This window comes from Cetorhinus maximus, chromosome 17 (assembly GCF_964194155.1).
Source record: "Cetorhinus maximus chromosome 17, sCetMax3.hap1.1, whole genome shotgun sequence".
Classification (NCBI taxonomy): Eukaryota; Metazoa; Chordata; class Chondrichthyes; order Lamniformes; family Cetorhinidae; genus Cetorhinus; species Cetorhinus maximus.
Window position 1 is genome coordinate 18,518,667 of NC_135895.1, and position 23,941 is coordinate 18,542,607.

General features: G+C 40.9%; 1 protein-coding gene across 1 annotated transcript in view; it reads right to left on the minus strand.

Moving 5' to 3' along the window:
- Positions 1–5,259: 5,259 nt before the first annotated feature.
- evi5b (ecotropic viral integration site 5b) overlaps positions 5,260–23,941 on the minus strand; it is a 186,473-nt gene continuing 167,791 nt past the window's right edge. Inside the window, exons 19-20 of the mRNA XM_078561899.1 lie at positions 8,974–9,147; positions 5,260–5,274 (exon numbers count right to left, since the gene is read on the minus strand). Of these exons, the coding sequence (XP_078418025.1) occupies positions 5,260–5,274; positions 8,974–9,147 (189 nt within the window). The remainder of the gene's footprint in view (positions 5,275–8,973; positions 9,148–23,941) is intronic.

Sequence of the window (23,941 nt, forward strand, 5' to 3'; positions counted from 1 at the left end):
AGAATATTAGAAAAGTATGAATGGCATCAGGTGATTAAGAATCAGAGAGAAAAATGCAAATTGTTTTAAAGCTGCACAATTTGCTCTTGTCAAAGATTTAAAATCCTGCTAAAGGATGCAGATGTGGTTAATAATGAGTATACAAGGCTCATCGAAGAGATTAATGCAGAACGTGATATGTAAAACATATCGGAAGGCACTGCCACATCCTATTGCAAGCCTTCCATTGGCACATGACTTTAATGAGGTATTTGCAAAAATTACTGAGGCATCTTCTTGTCAGGTATTGTGGGGAAAAGGCTTTGCTTGTGTTGTTCTGACCAGTTTGCAGATCCTGCCATCGTACATCTACTGGAGTCTCAGTACAGCTTCAGAACTGGCAGATTGATGGTTGACATGATTTTCTCACTTCGGCAGTTACAGGAGAAGTGCAGTGAACAACGCCAATCACTCCATCTTGCCTTCGTTCAATAGAGGTTTCACCACATCACATTTTTCACTGTCCTCCCTCTCCCCTGGTACTACCCTCATGTAAGTTTTAAAATTCACAGCTGACCTCCAGAAGTTTATATCAATGCATGTTTCGTAAGTGATTTCACTTCCTTAGCAACATTTTGTATTGTTGTCAGGAAAGAGGGACTGAGTTTAGACAGGTTAAGTTGACCCAAGAGCTCTTTGAGTTAAGGATGGGCGTCTAAATGCCACAGGCAGCATTGGTAACTATTCGTTATGATCTCTTTGAATCATGCAGGGTGGTGGATTCCTGGACTGGCCAAGGAGGTGCCAGAGTGGCGCTCCGGCAGCACTACATTCCTGACATGGAATGAATCGAATTGACTGAAGACTGGCATCTGTGATGCTGGGAATCTCAGGAGGAAGCCAAGATGGATCATCCACTAGGCACTTCTGCTTAAAGTTGGTTGTAAATGCTTCAGCCTCATCTTTCGCGCTGATGTGATGGGCTTCCCTATCATTGAGGGTGGGAAATTTTGTGGAGCCTCCTGCTCCTGTTACTTGTTGAATAAACCCACCATTCATGACTAGATTTGGCTGGGCTGTAAGAGCTTAGATCTGATCTGTTGGTTGTGGGATTATTTAGCTCTGTCTATTGCACACTGCTTCTGCTGTTTGGCATGCAAATAGTACTGTGTTGAAGCTTCACCAGGTTGACACCTCAATTTTAGGTATGCCTGGTGCTGCTCCTGGCATACCTCAATTTTAGGTATGCCTGTGCTGCTCCTGGCATGTCTTCCTGCACTCTTCATTGAACATGCAGTTTGGTTTACTTGCTAAGATTTTAAGCATCATTTCATCTATCACCACATGATTGCTTTCACAGAGTCCATTGCTGAAAGGACTTCCAAAAGCGATATTCATGACCACAATGTTCATGTTTTCACATGTCTTTAAACTTGCCATTAGCAAATTCCCCATCATTATCAGTCAGAAACTTAGCAGGTGTCCCAAGTCGGGTCCCTATCCATTTCTCTATTACTTAATCTACAATCACTCTTTTGTCCTATCCGGTTGCCATGTCTATAAAGTGCAAAATGAAAATATTTCTGTCTTTGTCCCACACCTTTAGACCCATTTTGTATTGTCAGGAAAGAGGGACTGAGTTTAGACAGGTTAAGTTGACCCAAGAGCTCTTTGAGTTAAGGATGGGCGTCTAAATGCCACAGGCAGCGTTGGTAACTATTCGTTATGATCTCTTTGAATCATGCCAAGACCCATGGTAAATATCTCATTAAAGTCACATATCAAAGGAAGGCTTACAATTGGATGAGGCGATGTCCTCTGATGTAGCTCGACAGCTATCCGTCACTGGAGACGATGGACTGTACCCGGGGTACATATCACTTCTGGATTGGACATCGTCTATTGTGGCCGTAGAGGCCAATTCAAGAGAGGCGGTCCCTTCTGTAACTGGCACAGATGAGTGGCATTGGCCCACGGTTGACTGATGTAATTTCCATTTCCTTCCAGTGGGCTCTCTCTTCGGCCATTTGGTTATTTCTTTTGTCCTCTTCTTTTTCCATGCCCTCCCTGTCTGCCTCACTCCAGGCCACACACATCAGCAGTAAGGACTTCCCACACATCAACACCGATCCTGGTCAACTTGAGATCTTGCTTACAGTCATCCTTGTATCGCAGGCTTGGGTGACCTGTTGTTCTCATGCTGATAGCAAGCTCGCCATAGAACTTGCCTTTCGGGATGCATCCGTCATCCATTCGGTGCACGTGACCCAATCATTGGAGTCGCTGCTGAGTCAAGAGATCAAACTTGCTGGGGATCCCTGCATTTTGTTGTACTTCCTTACTCAGCACTCTGTCCTGTCAGGCGATGCCTAATTTTCGTCTGAGGAAGCAGAGGTGGAACCTGTTGAGCCGCTCCTCTTGGCTTGCATAAGTTGTCTATGCTTTGCTACTGTAAAGGAGGGTGCTGAGAACACAAACCTGATAGACATGGAGCTTTGTATTTTCAGTTAGTTTGTTGTTGGTCCACACAAGACCTCAACTTTGACATGACAACTGCGACCTTGGCAATCCTGGTGCTGATTTTGGCATCAAGGGACAAGTTACTGGTAATTTTTGACCCGAGATATGTGAAGCTGTCACTGACCTCCAGGTGAGGTTGTCATTGTTAATTGATGGAAGGTGGAGTCTCTATGCCCTGACTCATAACTTGGTCTTCCAGACGCTGATTGTCAGTCCAAAAGTGAGAGTTACTGCCCTTGACATCAAGACAGCATTTGACCATGTAGCATCAAGGAGCTCTAGCAAAACTGCAGTCAGTGGGAACTGGGGGAAAACTCTCCGCTGGTTGGAGTCATACCTAGTGCAAAGGAAGATGGCTGTGTTTGTTGGAAGTTAATCATCTCAGTTCCAGGGCATCACTGCAGGGGTTTCTCAGGGTAGTGTCTTTGGCCCAACCATCTTAAGCTGCTTCATAAATGACCTTCCTTCCATCATAATGTCAGAAATGGGGATGTTCGCTGATGATCGCACAATGTTCAGCACCATTCACGACTCCTAGGATACCAAAGCAGTCCTTATCCAAATGCAGCAAGATCTGGACAATATCCAAGCTTGGGCTGACAAGTAGCAAGTAACATTTGCGCCACACAAATGCCAGGCAATAACCATCTCCAACAAAAGAGAGTCTAACCATCGCCCCTTGACATTCAATGCATTATCATTACTGAATCCCCCACTATCAACATCCTGGGGGTTACCACTGACCAGAAACTGAACTGGACTAGCCATATAAATATGTAGCCACAAGAGCAGATCAGAGTTTAGGAATCCTGCGGCAAGTAACTCACCACCTGACTCCCCAAAGCCTGTCCACTGCCTACAAGGCACAAGTCAGGAGTGTGATGAAATACTCTCGACTTGCCTGGATGAGTGTAACTCCAACACTCAAGAAGCTTGACACCATCCAGGACAAAGCGGCCCACTTGATTGGCACCCCATCCACAAACATTCATTCCCTCCACCACCAACGCTCAGTGGCAGCAGTGTGTACCATCTACAAGATGCACTCACCAAGGCTCTTTAGACAGCACCTTCCAACCCCACAACCACTAACATCTTGAAAGGACAGGGGCAGCAGATACATGGGAACAGCATCACCTGGAAGTTCCCCTCCAAGCCACTCACCATCCTGACTTGGAAATATATTGCCATTCCTTCACTGTCGCTGGGTCAAAATTCTGGAACTCCCTCCCTAACAGCACTGTGGGTGTACCTGCACCATATGGAATGCAGCGGTCCAAGAAGGCAGCTCACCACCACCTTCTGAAGGGAAGGGCAATAAATGCCAGCCTAGCCAGCAAAGCCCACATCCCTTGAACGAATAAAAATTAGTCTCTGAAGGAATCCCAAATTACCTTCTATCCTGGGCAACAGGCTACCATCCCCAAGAGGGGACTAAAATTAGTTCAATTTTTTTCTGCACATTTGAATCCTTAAAATGCAAGGAGAAAGACTTTCATAAAGCTAGGGTCTTGGAGAAAATCTGGTGCACCCTAAAGCACCATATAACACCATCCAAGATAGACTTTCATTCTGGGGGTATGGTGTATTACAAATGAGGGGGCCAGAAGAAATGGAAAGGTCCTGGTCAGGTAATAGGGTGTGATGGTAAAGCACTGGTTATCCAACATTGTAATTAAACTTTTAAGGTTCATTTCTCATGGTTAATCGGAATTACAGTGGCGCTGAGGCACCCTGTACCCTTCGTTCTCAAGTGCTTTGTGATGACAGTCCTGAGAAGCAGAATACAAAGGACCAGGGGATGGGTGTGGTAGGCTGAGTGATCATGATGCACAGGACAGGGCTGTCACATCTAATGACCAATTGTCTAAAGTATACTCAAGTGACACATGTCCCGGAAGAGTCCAACGAATGGAGGAATGTGACTATTGTGGAACTTGCAGGAAAAGCTACTAGCAAGTTTAAATATTGGTTAAAAGTTCAAGATGATGGCCAAGAAGTGAGGTCCATGAGTTGACAGAATGCAGTAAAAGAATGACAAATTATTAAGAGCAATGTGGGTTCTCACAGTGGGTCGGAGACTGACTCTTGCGTGACAGAGATCTTCCAGTCGTAGTCCCAAAGGACACTGAAATGCAAGAAGAGGCAACAGCTTGAACAGATTATGCAATGAAAAGGCGGCTACAAAACAGACTCAAGATTGGACGAGAAGCAGAAGCAAGTCCTGATGATGTGAAGTTTTGATGGCTGCCAATAAACTAGAGGGTAAACTAACAGGAGAGGCAAAACAAAAGGAATTGTATTGTAGGAAGAAGTTTATTCAGAAATACCATATATGGAAAAGGATCTTGCAGATGGGACTTAAGGGTAAAGTGAGGTTAATTGTTCAGGGCTTTGAAGAGCGACTAGTCGATACAGATGTTAGAGTGTTCCATACTAAGAAGAGTAATCCTGAAAGTCTTTTTAACTCTTTTGGCCACATTCGTGAGAACGTAGATCAATTGACATAAAAGCTGCATTACTGCAGCTTCAGAGAGAAAAGTGTATCTGAAACTGCCTAAAGAGGCAAGCGATGCTGAAACTACGGAAATTAAACAAATGCATTTATGGTCTGAATGATGTCTTGAGGGTGTGGTATTTTTTGGTGAGATCCGTTTTGATGAAAGTAGGCTGCACTCAACTAAAAGCAGATCCTGCAATGTTTACTGGTATCAAAAAGGGAAACTTTCACACATCGTCATGATACATGTTGCAGATTTCTTACGGAGTAGTACTCTGGAATTTGAAAAATGTGTTAAAATTAAAATGGAATTTAGCATTGAAGTCAGGCTTCAGGGACTTTTAAATATATTGGTTTAGGCATTAAGCAGAGTAGACCTGAGGTAACTTTAAATCAGCTTTCCTATTTACAGTGTAACCACTATACTAGTTAATCATGCGAGGTCATCACAGAAAGATGATGTCACATCTGAAGAAGAAACAGATCCGTTGTGAGGCTTCACTGGTCAGTTGAATTAGTTTGTATTCAGATAGGACCGGATGCTAGCTTTGATGTATTGGAACTAAGCACTATGATGAAGCAACCTACAGTTGAGGATGTTTTAAGGATAAATAAAACATTTAAAAAATTTAAATATGAAGAAATGCATACTAAGTTTCCGTCCCTGACTGACCCAAAGAATATGAAATTAGTTACTTTTAGTGATGCTTCTCATGCCGGCCTTTCTGATGAGTATTCAAGTGCAGCAGGTTTCATAATATTTCTGATGGGTGAGGATGGGAAATGTTGCCCTTTAGCCTGGGAAGCTAAGAAAATAGAGTTGTTAAAATAATTTAATGCGAAACATTGGCTCTTTTGGAAGTGGTGGATATGGGATTCTATTTGTTAAATATTTCCAGGGAAATTCTATATAAACGGTGTACTGAAAACTGTTTACCCATTGAACGTTGCATAGATAAGCCTTCATTGTGGGATAGCGTTCATGCAACAAAATGTGTAAATGAGAAAAAAGATTATGTATTGGTTAGTGTGAAACAAATGAGACAAAAAGGAAATCTGAGACCAAATGTGTTGATGTAAGCCATCAATTATCTGATTGTTTCACGAAAAGGAGTGCTTGTACCAAAAGATTATTGGGGATTCTAGAAGAGGGGCATCTTGTAATGTAATGCTTTATAGAAAATATGGAAAATGAGTTTTTTGTATTGAAATATTGCTTGTGAATATTATGTTAAGTTTTGTTCAAAAAAGAAAGAAGGAAATCTGTTAGCTGTATAAATTAAGGTCAAGTGTCTACAGGTTGGGGGCACTGATTGGATTATGACTTGTGCATATACAAAGAGATGCTTTTGTTTGCACTTCAGTCCCACGCTCCTGATCTACGGACACCCGGTGCGGAAGGGGGTCGGGAAGGAGGAGGACCTCCTCGTGAACCTGCTCCTGGGCCTGGCCAAGTTGGCCATCAACAGGTCCAGGCAGCGGGCGATCGACGGGGGAGTCCTGCCCGATTGTTTGTCCCTCTTCCGCGGCTACGTTCGCGGCCGGATGTCCCTGGAAAGGGAGCACGCGGTGTCTACCGGCACCATCGAGGCCTTCCGTGCCCGGTGGGCACCGCGGGGACTGGGGTGTTTTGTTGACCCCTTTAATCACATTTTGGTTTAATGTTTGTAAGTTTCCTTTAAACTTTGTCCTTGGTTTTACAGCTGACCTGAATTAGGGGCTGAGCTTAATTTCTCCCTTGTTATTGTTAATTTAGTTAATTGTTTTGACTCAAAAGAGTTACAAAGAGATGCTTATTGACAACGGTTGTAGTTAGGATCTATAGATTTATAATGTCTCACTTTGTGAATAAATCTAAAACTGAGTAAAGATCGACTTCTAGACTCCTCCTTCACTAACTGACTCTCAGAAGTTTAACACTAGATTACCATACAAAGTCACATTTAGTCTTCTTGTGGCATAATGTTTATAGGTGTACCCTTTACAGGCTATGCCAAAGAACAATGTTTCATGAACATCTAAAATCACGAGGTTCTAAGCAAAAATAAGTCTACTTACCATGTTTGAAATGTCTGAAGCCGGTAGCAATCTTCTGCACTTTCAAATTAATCTACCCATGAGGCTTCAACATCTTATATCAATTAAGAAAAGCACCATAGTAGCCTAAAAGTTATGCAGAAGGCAATATTCTGACATAAATATACAGGCGGTTTCCTTGTAATTAGCACCTCCCTTGTGGACTAGGTTAGTCACCTATACAACAAATTATCACAAGACATATGGTCACAGATAGTTAGCATGTAGATACAGCAAGCAATTAGGAAATGGCACGTTGACCTTTATTGCAAGGGGAGTGGAGTACAAGAACTTGCTACAATTGTATAGGGCTTTGCTGACATCACACCTGGAGTACAGTGTGCAGTTTTGATCTTCATATCTAAGGAAAGATACGTTTGCCATGGAGGTGGTATAGCAAAGATGAGAGGGTTGTCCTATGATGAGAAGCTGAGCAAATTAGGCCTATACTCGCTGGAGTTTAGAAGAATGAGAGATGATCTATTTGGAACATAGAAGATTCTGAAGGGGCTTGATGGAGTAGAGGAGTTGGTTCCTCTGGTTGGGGGAACATGGGGACACAGCATCAGGACAAGAGGATAATCATTTAGGACTGAGATGAGAAGTAATTTCTTCACTCAGGGGTTGTGAACCTTTGGGATTCTTTATTCCAGAGGGTTGTAGATGCTTCATTGATGAGTTTATTCAAAGCTGGGTTAGACAGACTTTTGGTTTTTTAGGAAATCAAGGGAAATGGGGAGTGGGCAGGAAAGTGGAGTTGAGGCAGATCAGCCATGATCGTAATGAAAGGCAGAGCAGGCTTGAGGGGCCATACTCCTGAGCCTTTTTCTTATTTTCTTTGGAGAACTCACCTCAGTGAACCATTCAGATCAGGAAACATGCAAGTTCTTAAGGTTTAAATTTGCAGACAGCAAATATGTATTTTATGAAAACTTTCAGCAAAGAATTCAGTTTGAAAATGCAGTATTTGTTGTAGTTTTCCATAGAGAAGTTTAAGAACACTTTCCAATAGGTATTCAAAAACAAAGTATTTTGGGAGGTTGACGGCTGCTTCTAATTTTCAACTGGTTTTGAGGGCAAAGAAGCACAGCAACTTACAGCACAGGAGGCGGTCATTCAGCCCATCGCGCCTGGGCCTGGTATTTGAAAAATGCTACCTAATCTGTTCTTTCCTCTTAACTTCGCAAATTTTGCCTTTTCAAGCACACATCCAATTCCCTTTAGAAAATTACTATTGAATCTGCTTCCATCTCCCTTTCAATAGAACACAAAAACTCATTTAAAAAAATCTCATCTCCTCCCCAGTTCCTTTACATTTTAGCCTATTTACAAAATACTTCAAATTTATTGTGGTACAGAACAGAATTTTCTGCCCTCTTGTGGACAATGAGCAGCAGGAATAAATAAATGAAGAGGTGAGGAAGTGGGTTCTGAGCACAGGAGATTTCTTTCTGCTCAATTTATCCAAGTATGAAGAGAGAAAGGAAGCAAGATTGGGACACTGCTGACTGACACCAACAACTACAGAAGCCACTTGGAGAGATTTAAAAGGGCATGATAAGGGAAGAATGTGTTGATTTAACTATAAGTCTATCAAAGCAATTGATGTCTACGTTACATACCCACCCCACTCAACTTGTGAAGTATTATTAAATACAGCAAAGTTGGCTGTTCAATTTCATGTGGTGCTCTATTATTTTGCTTCCTGCTCTATCAATAAAATGGTCAGGAAGATGAGCTTCTACTTACCACAATCTTAACATTTCTGGGATAGAATTTAAATTATTTTGCCCAAATGCATCAAGTAGAATGTATACATCAAGCCGGAACAAGTAAACACTGCAATTTATCTACCGAGTTCTAAAGCATAACAGGACACAGCAAATTGCATCCCTCACCTCCCATAGCTGACAAAGTGTACCAGTTGCACCAGAAACAACGTGACCAAAATATGCAAATTGGCCTGATCTTGCGATATCGGATTGGGTCAAGGACGGCATCAACGGGCAAGTGAGCGTTTTCATCTGCCCTCCTCTAACCCCAGACATCCTAGGGAATTTCAGGCCCAGAAACTACAAAAAAAAAAATAATTTCCATCGTTTTCTCATCTCACACACTGGAATTAAAAATAGTGAGCTTGAATAGCTATAAATTTTGCAAACAAAAGGAAAGGCGACTTTTAAAATGTCAGTGGCATGTTTGGAGTTAGATTGTATTACTGTATGCCTGCATGTAAAAGTTAATCCCATGATTTTTGGCCTAAATAACTGTAAATTTTCATATATCTCATGTAGAAGTCAAGGGATCAAAACAGAAAAATTTCAGAACCCAAGTATAATCCTGGAAATATTAATGGTTCGATTTCATTGTAAACAAAATTGTAACAAATTAAAATGAATACCGGTAAGTAAATGCATAAAATATTTCTAGATTTAAATTATGCTTTTATTTATTCAAACTATTAAAATGATCAGATTATGAATGATAATGAATATGAATTCTTTTAGTGCTGTTGGTTTTTACTTTATTCCATGGCAATGGTCTTTTTTGGATTTCACTCAGGCCCAAAGCAAGCATAGATGTAAACCCCTCAAGCACATTACACGTGTAAAAGTCACCCCCATAACCTTTGGCCTAAAAGGTCTCACTTTTACTCTAATATATATGGTCCTCGATGAAAGTATTTAATCAAGAATCACAGAGAAAACATTGCTGGGAAACAGTGCAGATGCTTCTACATCACAGCTATAGTCAACTATTCAAAATTCAACAGCCGGAGAGAGAGACCAAACACTGGCAAAAGTGTCAGTTTTAACTATAGCATACTAATATGCCAACTGATTATTTAACTGTAACATCTAACAGTAAAGTGTTTGCACTATTAATTGAAAATACTTGGCATGGATTTTGCAGTCACCAGCAAGGGAACAGTGCTCACCACTGGCCTCACTGACAGTTGCCCACAAAGATTTGACAGACTTCTGATTAGACACTTCCACTCATCCTACATCTTTTCTGGCGTGGTGCCCAATAAAGGGGAACTATGGTGTGGATAAGTAAGGTAAGAAGCAGAGAGACTCTTCAACCAGATTTAAGAATCCTCACTGAGCCATGAAGTGTCTAAACCAGAAAGTATTAAATAGGATTATCTGGAATATTTAATGCATGGTAAAATCATATAGAGAAAACAAAATAAAGATGGGAGTAATGGGAACACTACTACCTGTAAGTTCCCCTCCAAGTCACTTAGTACCTGACTTGGAACGATATCGCCGTTACTTCATCATCACTAGGTCAAAAACCTAAAAATGTCTTCCTAACAGCACTGTGGGTGTGCCTACACCACTTGGACTGCAGCAGTTCAAGAAGGTGGCTCACCATCATCTCAAGGGCAATTAAGAATGGGCAACAAAAGTTGGCCTTGCCAGCAATGCTCACATTGCCAGCAATTCAAAGAAAGTAAAAAGGAGATAGGTATAAAAAATATACAGGAAAAGTAACTTTTTCTTGAGTGAATGAGATCTAGGGCCAAAGAGGTTTCTCAGCATTTAAACATGAATGTACTAGCCCCAATATTTTCAGCCGTTTTTATTGCATAACAAATTGGATTTCTGCACTTAACTATGCATATGCAGATGTCAGAAGTTGCTGTCACATTTACCATGCAATAACAGTGACTGTTAATATGCCTTAATTATTAGAGCAAAGTCCAATGATTAGCAAGGTTAGAATGGAAGAGAAACTGCCCGTTTTATAGTGGATGATCGAGCTCTTAGCTAATCCTGAACCTTTCAAATTGGGTTTGAATGCATGCATAGATGCTAAACAAACTTTCAATAAGATCCACTTTATCTATGGGTCACAGGAGCTTCACAAGACACTATCCAACCACTTCTGCTGTATAACAGTAAGTGCATCTAATAACGGAATCACAACTGCCTTTAGAAAATCAAGTAACGAAAAGGAAGCCTGAAGGTATATGAAGCTGTTAGAACAATAATTATTTGAGTGCATGGCAGGCAACGCTTCTTTCAGTATTGATCAAAATTCTTGAAGATCACTAAGTATATGATCCTGGGTTGTTGAGATTGGGTGCACCATGGAAATCTACCCCTGAACATCAGAAAGGAACATAACAGCAGCTCTTTGGGGAAGAGGCAGGAGGAGGGGTAGTTTCTAGGAAAAGCTGCTGACCATGGCTCCAACTGCTCCTGTATCAAGAAGCTACTTTTAAAAAAAAAAATGGTTTTAGTTTCTTCACCTTTGGTGGCCAGGTCAGGCCCTGAACTCAGTCGGGAGTTTCAGATGGGCCCCATTTACACTGGTTTTATCTAGGTGTGTCCAGTGAGATCACACAGTGATGTCTGTGCCAATGCTGCACTGGTCCTGACAGAGGGTTGGGGAATGGGAACACCTCTGCCCTACATCAATGGCTTTGTGGAATTGGCACAAGCTCCACTTCCAAAAATAATCCATGAAACTGTGGCTTAAGGCTGGTACCTGGTAATGTTCCCACTAAACTATGCACTCATAAAATAATTAAAGGGAACATTGGTACCTGGAGTATCTGGAAACTTGCCAAGTTTATGACCATTCTAGCAGACTCCCAACAAACAAGGGCCTCTGTATTTAGGCTAGTTTGCTTATTTTATGTTAAAATTATGTTAAAATAAAAGGGTGATGACTTGCTTAAATTGACCAACACAATCATTGCATGCTTCCAAATCTTCTCTTCTTAGGCAGTCCCTTGGGATCGAGAATAATTTGCTTCCACTCCAGTTCGGGCTCTGAAATGGCTGATAAGTCCAATGCATGATCTGCAGACTCTGTAGTGGGGCAGGTGGTGCATGGAAATAATGTTGTGCCTGATAACCCTGATACATCCTCCACTCATGTACTGCACCAGAGTTTTCTACATGCAATAAAAAAACCTTCAATGGCTGCTTGCAAATAACTGGAGGTTAAGAGCACAAGCAGATTTAAATATAAAGTGCTTTAGTCTATTCAGTGTTTCTCATACATTTAAACTTACTGTACAGCAGTTTCTTATACATAAAATTGATCTTCCACTTAATGGCTAATGTGTTTTAAAATCTGTATGGAATACTAGATTACTCATAGCTTTAAGCATAACTAATGACTCAGTGCAATTATTATAATACAACTCCCCACAATAGTTCATTGAATTAAATTAATTGTCTAAAACATTTGATTTCTGGCATTAGAAAAATAAATATTTGGCAGATATGTTGGATATAGCATCAAAATGAAAAATTATACAACTATAGATTTCTTGGCTGCACAATTCATTCAGACACATTCCGTAGCTGACAAGTCAAGGTTCAGATTTAGTTTTTCATAATGACTGATACGGGGTAGTATGTGAAAACGTGGCTTTGTTTGCCCTCTTAATGACCTTTTTCCTTCTTCAAGATGATTATCAGTCTCTCACATCTGTCGCATATTTTACCTTCTGCTAATGACAGTAAAATGAAACTTGTAGTAGTTGAGCTAGTCTTGTACATCAGAAGTTTTCAACAGTCCTTCCTTGAAATTAACATTACATTTTCCTTAAACCAAAAGTGTTGTCACACATGGCGTTTTTTTATTACATCAACAATTAAGTTTCTCATCTGATTTCTAATGCTGCAAAATAAGTCAGGTCTTTCTCTAATCTGCTATTTCAGGATGAGGATGAAAAAAAATAGGCTCAAATTTAGTGAGGTTAAGGCTCATTGGGAAGTAGAATATTCTGATAAATGTCCTAAGGATTTAATGCTGTTAGATACGCTTCTAAAAATAAAAGCTCCTTTTGCCTAGCACTTCTTTTTGCTTGGTAACTTGGCATTAAAATGAATTTTGATTTAGCCATATATTTCATAATGAAATTAGTTGTATTAGAGCAAAAACCTTTTTTTTTAGTTTCTCTTTTCTGGTTTTCCTGCATGACAACTTTCCTACCATCAATGCCCAACCTGTATGGTCCATATAGCAATTGTCTTCAAGCCTGCTACCAATTCCAGTTGTGTAGATGGACCTATTCATATGGAGCAAAGAGTGCAGCAGAGAGCTCTGTCTAACATGTCCACAGTGAAGCTCCATCACTGGGGATAATGGGCAGTGACTGACAGTTGAATCAATGATATATCAAAACTAACATACCGCTTGTGCTGTTGCTCTCGGTAAGTCAAGGTTAAGCAGTTATGGGTATGATACTGGAGTGGTGGAACTGCAGGAGTGTTGCATACTTCTACTGAAAGGATTTACAGAAAAAAAAGCAAGATTTTTTGCTAGAAACTTTGAAATGTGTTTTTTATTGTTCCATTCAAAATAAATATTACCCTTATTAAATGTAAATAATAAATTTGCTCCTAAAAGACTACATTTGCATATATAAACAATACATTTCTGCATGTAACTCAGCAATAGCTCTTCACCTTTAATAAACATCTGTTGGAAGCACTTTTTTTTTAAACAGTGAAGAAAATATTAAACTAATTAACATTTCCTGATTTACCAATTAGCATTGCAATAGCATTTTCTCCTACCAAAAGGTTCTGCTAAAGTAATGTGTTTATATTCAGGATGCAGGATGAAAGCTACATGTTGCAAGTATCCTAGAATTTCCAGAAAACTTTCTTTCTTGATTTTTGAGTTGGCATGATTGTGATAACAGATTCTCGGTGATCTGGGTACATTTTTGATGATCTGTAGTTCTTTAACTTACAATTTGATAAGAACCTAAATTTAAATGTCAAGTTCATCTTAAGATTTTAATAATTCACAAACTTGATTAAAAAATCTGGACTCAACATTGCACATCCGTTTATACATATACACTGACACCCAGCTCCACCCTCACCACCAACTCTCTCCAGCACACCACTGTCTCTAAATTGTCAGCGTGAGACACAATTTCCTCCAACTGCCTTTTACTTTGTCCTTGATTTTGTTTACTTAGTTCATTTGGTTTGTAACAAAAGAGTTACATACTGGAGACCCCAAAGCCATTGCCTTCAGTCCCTAGCAAAATTTCCTAGCCACTAGCTACATCCCTCTCTTTCTGGCAGCTGATCAAGGTTGAAGCAGACTGTTCGTAAGTTGGCATCATATTTGACCCAGAGTACATATCTGTGCTTTCACCCAGACCGACTATTTCCAGCTCCGCACTCTCAACTCCACCTGTCTCAGCTCATCTGCTGCTGAAAGACTCATTCCCGCCTTTGTCATCTTTAGACTTGACTATTCCAATGCAGTCCTGCCAGGCCTCCCACATTCTACCCATCTATAAACTTGGCGCCAACCTAAACTCTTCTGCCCGTGTCCTAACACATACCAAGTCCTGTTCAATCATCACCACTGTGTCCGCTGACCTACACTGGCTGCTGGTCCAAGATCACAATTTTAAAATTTTTACCCTCACTTTCGAAACCCACCATGACCTCACCCCTCCCAATCTCTGATCTCTTCCAGCCCTGAAATTCAAATATACATCCTCTTCCAATTCTGGCCTCTTGTGCATCCCTGATTTTAACCTCTCCATTAATGGTGACTCCTTTAGCTGCCAAGAACATAATTCTCTCCCTAAACCTTTCATACTTTCTATCTCACTTCTGTCCTTTAACACACTCCTTAAAACCTACCTACTGCCAAACTTTTGGTCGCTTGCTTTAATTTCGCCTTCTGCGGCTTGTTGTCAAATTTTGTCTGATAACGTTACTGGGGTGATTTACTATGTTAGAGCTATATAAATATAAAATGCTGCTAATGTTTAGAAAATTTTGCAAGATTTGGAGATACATGGACTTGTCATGGATATAAAAGGAAAGAAACCATGTAAGTATCAGCGCTGATCAAATCATTTCTTTTTCATAAATTCAGGCTAATATGGACTTGTAAATGCATGTCTTTTTAATTTAATATATATAATGTCAAAAATTCAGGTCTTTCTTTTCTAAAATAATCCGGTTTCCTCTCATATTTGTATGATAGTTGATGGCTCATCTGATGACATTATTAAAATCAATTTAGGGGTTTCCCCAATGCTGTTTTCTCCACTTTCTTCACTCATCATCTTGTCTACACCTTGCTCATAATTCCACTAAATAGTTCCCTTCTGGTTTCACACCCTTATAACATGACAGTTTGAATCTCAAAATACTGACCTACTCTCCCATGTTCTTATTGCGACAATGAAATTCTTATTTTCTTTTTATCTCTCAAATACAGCCAAGAGCTATAACTTTTTTGATGATTCCTTCGTCCTTCATCTGTTCAGACTCTTAGTTTCACTGTCTCCTCTGGAACTTCTGCATATCTCCAACAGACAAGATTTAACCCTTAAGAAGTTTAGTTTCTGTATTTGTATTGAACACTCTTGTTTCCTCAACAACTCTAAAATCTCTTAATAAAAAACTCAAGTCCAGACTTGAAGACCTCTCCCATACATGATCTGTCTCCCTTAGCACTTTCTGCACTGTTGGCACAGCTACAGAAGAAAATTTACCCAAATGACTACCGTACTCTCATCTTTAGCCTTCGAGTTCTCTCCTCCTCCATTTCTTGGTCACATCCTTTATGTAGATTTTACCAATACTACAATGGTAACTGCACCTCCTCTTGCATATCTTAAACTTCAAATACATAATCTTATGCATTATTTACTCTTCTAGCATCCTTGTTATGCTGAAATCAAGACTCAAAACACCGTCCCTTTCTTGTAACCCATTCTTACCTAGGATCTCAAAATTGGCTTCTAAGGTCTCCTCCCAGTCTTCCTTTCTTTAAAAACTCAAGCTTGTAATATCTAATCGCTCCTTAATGATTGAAAGCATATAGAAATAATTCTGTCCTTCTAATAAAACATTAGGTACAGAATACTACGTCAAATACTCCCACATCTAGTCAAACATAGTGGGCCACTGAATAAAGTTACCTTTAGTTCTTACAACATTCCTTCAATGAATGACAGGACAGCACCCCACTTGCATCACTGAATTTTCCAATGAACATTTTTGGCTAGAATTTTTCCAGTTTAAATAAATAATGAAGAATACTGATGCTGTTATCTTTGGTCTCCCCACAAACTCAGTTCCCAAACCACTAATTTCATCCCTCTCCCTGGCAACTGTCTGAGGCTGAAACCTCAGCTGTTGTTTTGTCAAATCCCTCATCCATGCCTTTGTTACCTCTAGACTTGGCCATTCTGCCACACTCCTGTCCAACCTCTCATACCCTACCCTCCCTAAATTTAAGGTCATCCAAAACTCTGCTGCCTGTACCCAAAATTGCACCAAGATCCATTCACCCATCACCCCTGTGTTTACTGACCTTCATTGACTCCAAAGCAATGTTCAGTTTTAAAACTCTCATCCTTGTTATGAAAATGTTCCATAACCTTGTCCTTCCTTGTCTCTGTAATATCCTCCAGCCCTATAATACCCTGAGATATCTGTGCTCCTCTAATTCTGACCTCTTGCACGTCCACTATTTTAATCATTCCACCACTGGCTGCCATATCTTCAGCTGCCAAGGCCCAGAGCTCTGGAATTCCCTCTCTAACCCTCTCCACCTTCTTTAAGGCACTCCTCAAAATCTACTTCTTTGACTAAGCTTTTGATCATCTGTCCTAATATTGCTTTATGTGCCTTGGTGTCATTTTTTTTCTGTGAAGTGCCTTGGGATGTTTTACTATTGTTGTTGAAGCAGCGATGGATCTAGCTCTGAGGAATGAAGTGGAGCACGTTTCAGCAGGAGAACATTTGGGAAACAGTGACCACAATATCATTAGGTTTAGAGTTTGCAAAGGGCAAGTGTTATCAGGTAAAACAGTAAATGAAATGGGAGGTTTTGGAAGAGGAGATAGTTTGTTATAGACCAGGTACAATACCGCGAGAAGGAAAGCGGGGAGGGGGGATGGCGTAGTGGTACTGTCACTGGACTAGTAATCCAGAGACCCAAGGTAATGCTTAGGGGACCCGGGTTCTATTCCCACCACAGCAGATGGTGGAATTTGAATTCAGTAAATCTGGAACTAAGAGTCTAATGATGACCATAAAACCATTGTTGATTATCATAAAACCCACTAATTAGGGAAGGAAATCTGCCACCTAGTCTGGCCTACATGTGACTCCAGACTAAAAGCAATGTGGTTGACTCTTAAATGCCCTCTGAAATGGCCTCGCAAGCCACTCAGTTGTATCAAACCACTAAAAACAAGTCAATAAGGAATGAAACCCAGCATCGACCAAGGCATCGTAAATGGCAATGGCAAACTCGGCGCTTTCGACTCTGTAAAGTCCTCCTCACTAACATCTGAGGGCTTGTGCCAAAAATAGGAGAGCTGTCTCACAGACTAGTCAAGCAACAGCCTGACACAGCCATACTCATGGAATCGTACCTTCAGATAATTTCCCAGACACCACCATCACCATCCCTGGGTATGTCCTGTTGCACTAGCAGGACAGACCTAGCACAGGTGGCAGCACAGTGGTATACAATTGGGAGGAATTTGCCCTGGGAGTCCTTAACATTGACTCCAGACCACATGAAGTCTCATGGCATCACTCAGTAAGATCACGTCTCATTCTTCTCAACAGGAGAACATAGGCCTATTCTACTCAATCTCTCCTCAAAAAGTAAATTCTCTTCAACACAAGAATCAGTCGAGTAAACCTACTGCACTCCCTCGAAGGCAAATATCTCCTTCCTTAGATAAGGAAATCAAAACTGTACACATAACTCCAGGTATGGTCTCACTAATGTCTGTATAATTGCAGTAAGATTTCTTTACTCTTCTACTCCAATCCTCTGTAAAAGGCAAATGTACCATTTGCTTTCCTAATTGCTTGCTGTTACCTGCATGTTCATCTTCTGGATTCACATACAAGGCCACACAGGTCCCTTTGAATACCAACATCTCTCACCATTTAAAAAAATATTCTGCTTTGCTGTTTTCCCGACTAAAATGGCTAACTCCACATTATGTTCCATCTACCACTGACTTGCCCAATCCAACGGGGTCTAATTGTGTAATGTTATGTGACATCTTAGAGTGCTTTTTGGAAATTCAAATACACAACATCCACTGATTTCTCTTCATCTACCTGCTAGTTATAACTTCAAAAAATAATAGATTTGTCAAACGCTATTTTCCCTTTCATAATTCAGTTTGGCTCTGCCCAACTATTTTAATGATTTTCAAAATGCCCTGTTATCATGTCTCTAATAATACATTTTAGCAAGTTCCTACTCACTAGTGATGTCAGGCTAATTGGCCTACAGCTTCTGGTTTTCTCAGTCCTTCCTTTCTTGAATAGTGGGGTTTCATTTGCTACGTTCCAATCCACGTGGACCATTCTAGAATCTTGGAAATTCTGGAAGATGAAAATCATGCATCCACTATCTTTGTAGCCATCTCTTAAAAAGCTAACATGTGGGCCATTAGGTCCAGGGGATTTGTAGGCTTTTGGTCCCACTAGTTTCTTTAATACTATTTTGTTACTGGTACTATTTTCTTCAAGTTCCTCATTCTCATAGGCTCTTGGTTCCCTATATCCAGAACATTTTTAGTGCCTTCTACCAAGAAGATTGGTACAAATTATTCATTTAAAATCTGCCATTTCCTTATTTCCCTTTGCATTTTTTTCCATCTCTGCCTCTAAGGGACCCATAATTATTTCACTAATATCTTTTCCTTTTTACAAACCTACAGGAACTATTACAATCTGTTTCTATGTCTCTTGCTTGTTTATTCTCATTCTATTTTCTCAATCAATTTCTTTGCCCCCACTTTGATGAAGTCTAAAATCCTCCCACTCCTCAGGCCTATTGCCTTACTGGCAAATTATAATCCTCTTCCTTTAATCTAATACTATCTTTAACTTCTATTGCTAGCAATAGTTGGACCACTTTTCACATGGGGTTTTTATTCCCTAAAAGAATATTTATTTGTTGTAAATTATGAATTAATTCTTTAAAATTTTAGATTGCCATTGCTTATCTACCATCATATCGTTTAATCTAGTTTTCCAATCCAATTTAGCCAACTTGCACCCCCAACCCCCCTCATACATAGCTTGTTTTGTTGACATTTTAGAGCCTTTTGATTCATGTAGAGCATTGCACACAATGCCTGTAATAAAACACAGAATTTGGAGGCAATCATATGTTGGGAGTAGCCAGATAGCAAGGTTTACAACAGAGATGCGGCTACAGAAAAATCAGGACTGGGAATTAAACATCGTAGGCATAACATATTTAGAAAAGAGGGAGGGGAAAACAGGGAGGTGGAGTAGATGCACTTATTCAGGATAACATTATGCCAGTAGATAAGAAGGATGCAGCTATCAGCATGACAGAAATAGAATCTACATAGATAAAAAATAATAAAGGGTCAATCACAATAATAGGTGTAGTTACAGAACACTTCATAGTGGAAGGAGGTGGAGGAAGAAATATGCACACAGATTAGGGAAATGAATAAAAAAAAACAAAGAACAATAATCATGGGGGATTTCAACTACCCGGATATTAATTGGACAGAAGAGGTAGATAAAGGGGATAAGGGAATGGAGTTCCTACAATGTGTACAGGACTTTCTTTCTAACCCAATATGTAAATAGCCCCTCAAGTGAAGGTTGGCTATTTGATCTAGTAATGGGGAATGAACTACAGCAGATAAGAGAAGTAGGGTGATATCAAGGAAAAATATTCAATAAATAATATTCTTTAAGATGATGATAGAGAAGGACATAAGTATGACGAAAACCAGATTAACAGATTGGAGAAAAGCTAATTTTGAGGGGCTGGGAATAGAACTTGGAAAAATAACATGGGCAACCACAATCGCAAACAATGATGTAGAACAACGGGAAACATTTAAAACGCTGTTCAGAGTGCAAGAAAAAAATTATATTCTTTACAAAGGAAAAAACAAACAAAACACTAGTGGGACTCCATGGATGGATAAACAAATAAGGGAACAACTGAGAGTTAGGAAAGAGGCATGTATTAAGTACGTAGAGAGTAGAGGAGTGTCCATATGCAAATCCTGGACAATATTCAGGTTTGGACCGATAAGTGGCATGTAACATTCATGCTACACAAGTGCCAGGCAATGACCATCTCCAGTAAGAGATATCTAACCATCTCCCCTTTACATTCAATGGCATTATCATCGCTGAATGTCCCCATTATTAATATCTTGGGGGCTATCATTGACCAGAAACTGAACTGGACTAGCCATATAAATACTACGGCTACAAGAGCAGGTAAGAGGCTGGGAATTCTGTGAAGACTAACTCACCTCCTGAGCCAAAGCCTATCCACCATCTATAAGGCAGGAGTGTAATGGAATACTCTCCATTTCCCTGGGTGAGTGCAGCTCCAATAACACTCAAGAAGGTTGACACCATCTAGGACAAAGCAGCCCACTTGATTGGCACCCCATCCACCACCTTAAACGTTCACGCTCTCCACCACCGCGCATAGTAGCAGCAGTGTCTACCATCTACAAGATGCACTGCAGCAACCCAACAAGGCTCCTTCAACTGCACCTTCCAAACTCACGACCTCTACCACCTAGAAGGACAAGGGTTGCAGATGCATGGGAACACCACCACCTGCAAGTTCCCTCCAAGTCACACACCATCCTGACTTGGAACTATATCGCTGCTCCTTCACTGTCGCTGGGTCAAAATCCTGGAACTCCCTTCCTAACAGCAACATGGGTGTTACTACAACAAATGGACTGCAGCGATCCAAGAAGGTAGCACACCAACACATTCTCAAGGGCATTTAGGGATGGGCAATAAATGTTGGCCTTGCCAGCAATGTCCACATCCTATAAACGAATAAAAAAAGAAAATATGAAGAGATAGGAGATAAGTCTAAAAATAATTGGGAAGGCAAAGAGGAACTACAAAATAAAATTATGAATATAAAACAAAACTCAGATATCTTACAGGCACATCAATAAAAAGGGTGACTGTGATGGGAATAAGACGATTAAGGGATTAACAAGATTTAAGTAACGATAGAGAGATGGCAGAAATATTAAGTAATTATTTTGCTTCATATTTACCAGTGAGATAGAACAGGCAGACATGACTTTGAATGATGAGATAAGTAATGAGATTAAGTGCATTTTAAATAAAAAAGGGATGTACTGAAAAAACTAAACAACCTTAAAGAGGATAAAACGCCGATCCAGTTGGATTGCGCCCAGATATTTCAAAAGAATCTAGGGAAGCGATAGTGGAATTATTACTAATCTTATTTAATAACTCATTAGAAAAAGGTGTAGTGCCAGAGGATTGGTGGAGAGGTAATGTAATTCCTATATTTAAGGGGGGGGCTGGAAACAGAACATGTCCAGCGAATTACAATAATGGAAGGAGGTGGAGGAAGAAATATGAAGACAAATTAGAGAATTGAGTAAAAAACAATAGAATAATGATGATGGGGGATTTCAACTACTCTGGTATTAACTGGACAGAATAAGTTTGAACACCACCTTCTCAAGGGAAATTAGGGATGGGCAATAAATGCTGGCCTAGTCCCATGAGTGAATGAAAAAAATTCCTTAATTTGTCTGAATATTTCTTCCTCAACCTTAGCATCTCTGGGGAGAGAAATAATGGAGAGAATAGAAGAACATATAACAATGAGAAATACAATAATGAATGGTCAGCATGGACTTCAAAAGGGAAAATCTTGCTTAACCAACTTTATTGGATATTTTGAGGAGGTAACAGAGTGTGGCAATGGTAATGTTGAAGATGTCATTTATGTGGATTTTCAAAAAGGCCTTCAATAAGCTGTGGCTGGTCTCGCAGCGGGTGGGAGCGGAGAATCCAGCAGGAGGCAAAAAATTGGAAACTGCTGTCGTAAAAACAGGTCGCTATTCTCCTGACGGTGTTTTCATGGCGAGTCGGTTATCCTGCCGACTAGTGGGCGCGAACGCAATTTGTATTCATTAGCATGTCATGAATGCTCATTAAAACTGCCACTCGCCAGAATCTTGCCACGCTTTCCAATCTTCCGTCACGCCAGCGGGAAATTACGTCAGCGTCAAACCCATTTGAAAAGGGTTGGCGTGCACAAGGCACACCTCAGTTCACTGGTGACTTTGAGGTGAATGGAACATACCTGTCACGATGCTGCACTGGTCTTGTTGCGATGAACACCGCTCTGCTGGGATTGTGGGGTTGGACTGCTCTTCTCTTTGCCTTCATTGCCCAGAGGAACACCACTGTGCTGTGGTACTCATGCAACTCCACTTTCAGAGACCAGCGCTTCAACCGGGGGTGGGCAGTGAGGCGAGGGGTCGGGCTGACAAACAGGAGGGCGTCAACGGGGAGGGAAGGCTGTGGAATGGCAGTCGAGGGAAGGGCAAACATGAGGGGGGCCTTTCTGAGGTTGACCTCTAACCTCTTTTTGCCACCAGAGTGAGCAGGAGTCTGCTTAGAAAGAAAGCAAAAGACCTTCTTGTGATAAAAGCCACTTAAAGCCAATGGCTTCATTAGCACTGTTAAAGGGCTACTTAGAACTCAGTGGCTTTACATCACAGTTGCTGCATCTCAAGTGTAACTCATAGGAATGTAGAATTTGGGAAAGCAAGCAATAGTAAGAGAGGCACAGCTGTATCATATATGGCATTCCTTCAATGATGGCTCTGAAGAAGGGTCATAAGGACTCGAAATGTCAACTCTGTTTTTCTCTCCACAGATGCTGTCAGACCTGCTGAGTTTTTCCAGCATTTTCTGTTTACCTTTCAGATTTCCAGCATCTGCAGTATTTTGTTTTTATTAAAGTGAAGGCCTGTCACGTGTTTACCAGATGTGACACTCCTAATGGGACAAAGGGCATCCGCTCATTGACTATGAGCAACTGAATGGTCATCAATATGCTACATCAGAGATTGGAGCACAGAGCTAAGTTAAGTCAATCATTTCACTTAAACTTTAGCATCCCATGCAGGGATCCAGGGCTCAATGCTGCTTTTGTCAGGGTCCTAATGCAATGGAGGAGGCAAAAGAGGGAACGGCGACTCCATGTGCAGCTTCAGCAGCAGGGACACAGTCAAGCAGAGCCACAGCATGAAAAGGAGGGTCAGAAGGAGACACCCAGGCAATGGGGGCAACTCGCCCCACCTAGGGTTTATCATCCAAGAATCTCCTATTTACAAATGAGCGCGAGTCAATGCCATGCACATCTGTGCTTGTCCCGAAATCTGGTACATCACATATGCCACATTCTTTGTGAAGACCTGATGCCACATGGAGTTGGAGGGTATCCCCTGCCAGTGGCTTTCAAGGTGACCGCTGCACTCAATTTCTTGGCCTCTGGTTCTTTCCAGGATCAACTGACAACCTAAGTGGCATCTCTCAGTCCGCAACACATTGATGCATAATGGAGGTCACAGGAGCCTTTTACAGGAAGGCCCATCATTATGTACGGTTTGCTCTGGATGAAGATAGGCAGGCTGCGAGATTCACCAGCTACGCCAGCATCTCAGGCTTCCCTAGAGTGGAGGGTGCAATAGACTGCACCCATGTGACCATACAGGCTCCATGGCAGCAGGTCCTAATGTTTATAAACCACAAGGGGTATCATTCCATCAGCATGCAACTGGTGTGTGATCACCGGAAGCACATGCTGCACGTTTGTGCACGGTACCTGGGAGTTGCCAAGACTCCTACATCCTGAGTCACTCCAGGTGCCTGAGATTTTCAAGGGGCCATTACATCTGCGGGGATGGCTGCTTGGGGATAAGGGGTACTCATTGAGGCACAGATTGATGACACCAGTGCGTCGCTCTCAACAGTCGTTCTGAGGAGAGGTACAACGCTGCTCACAGGTCCA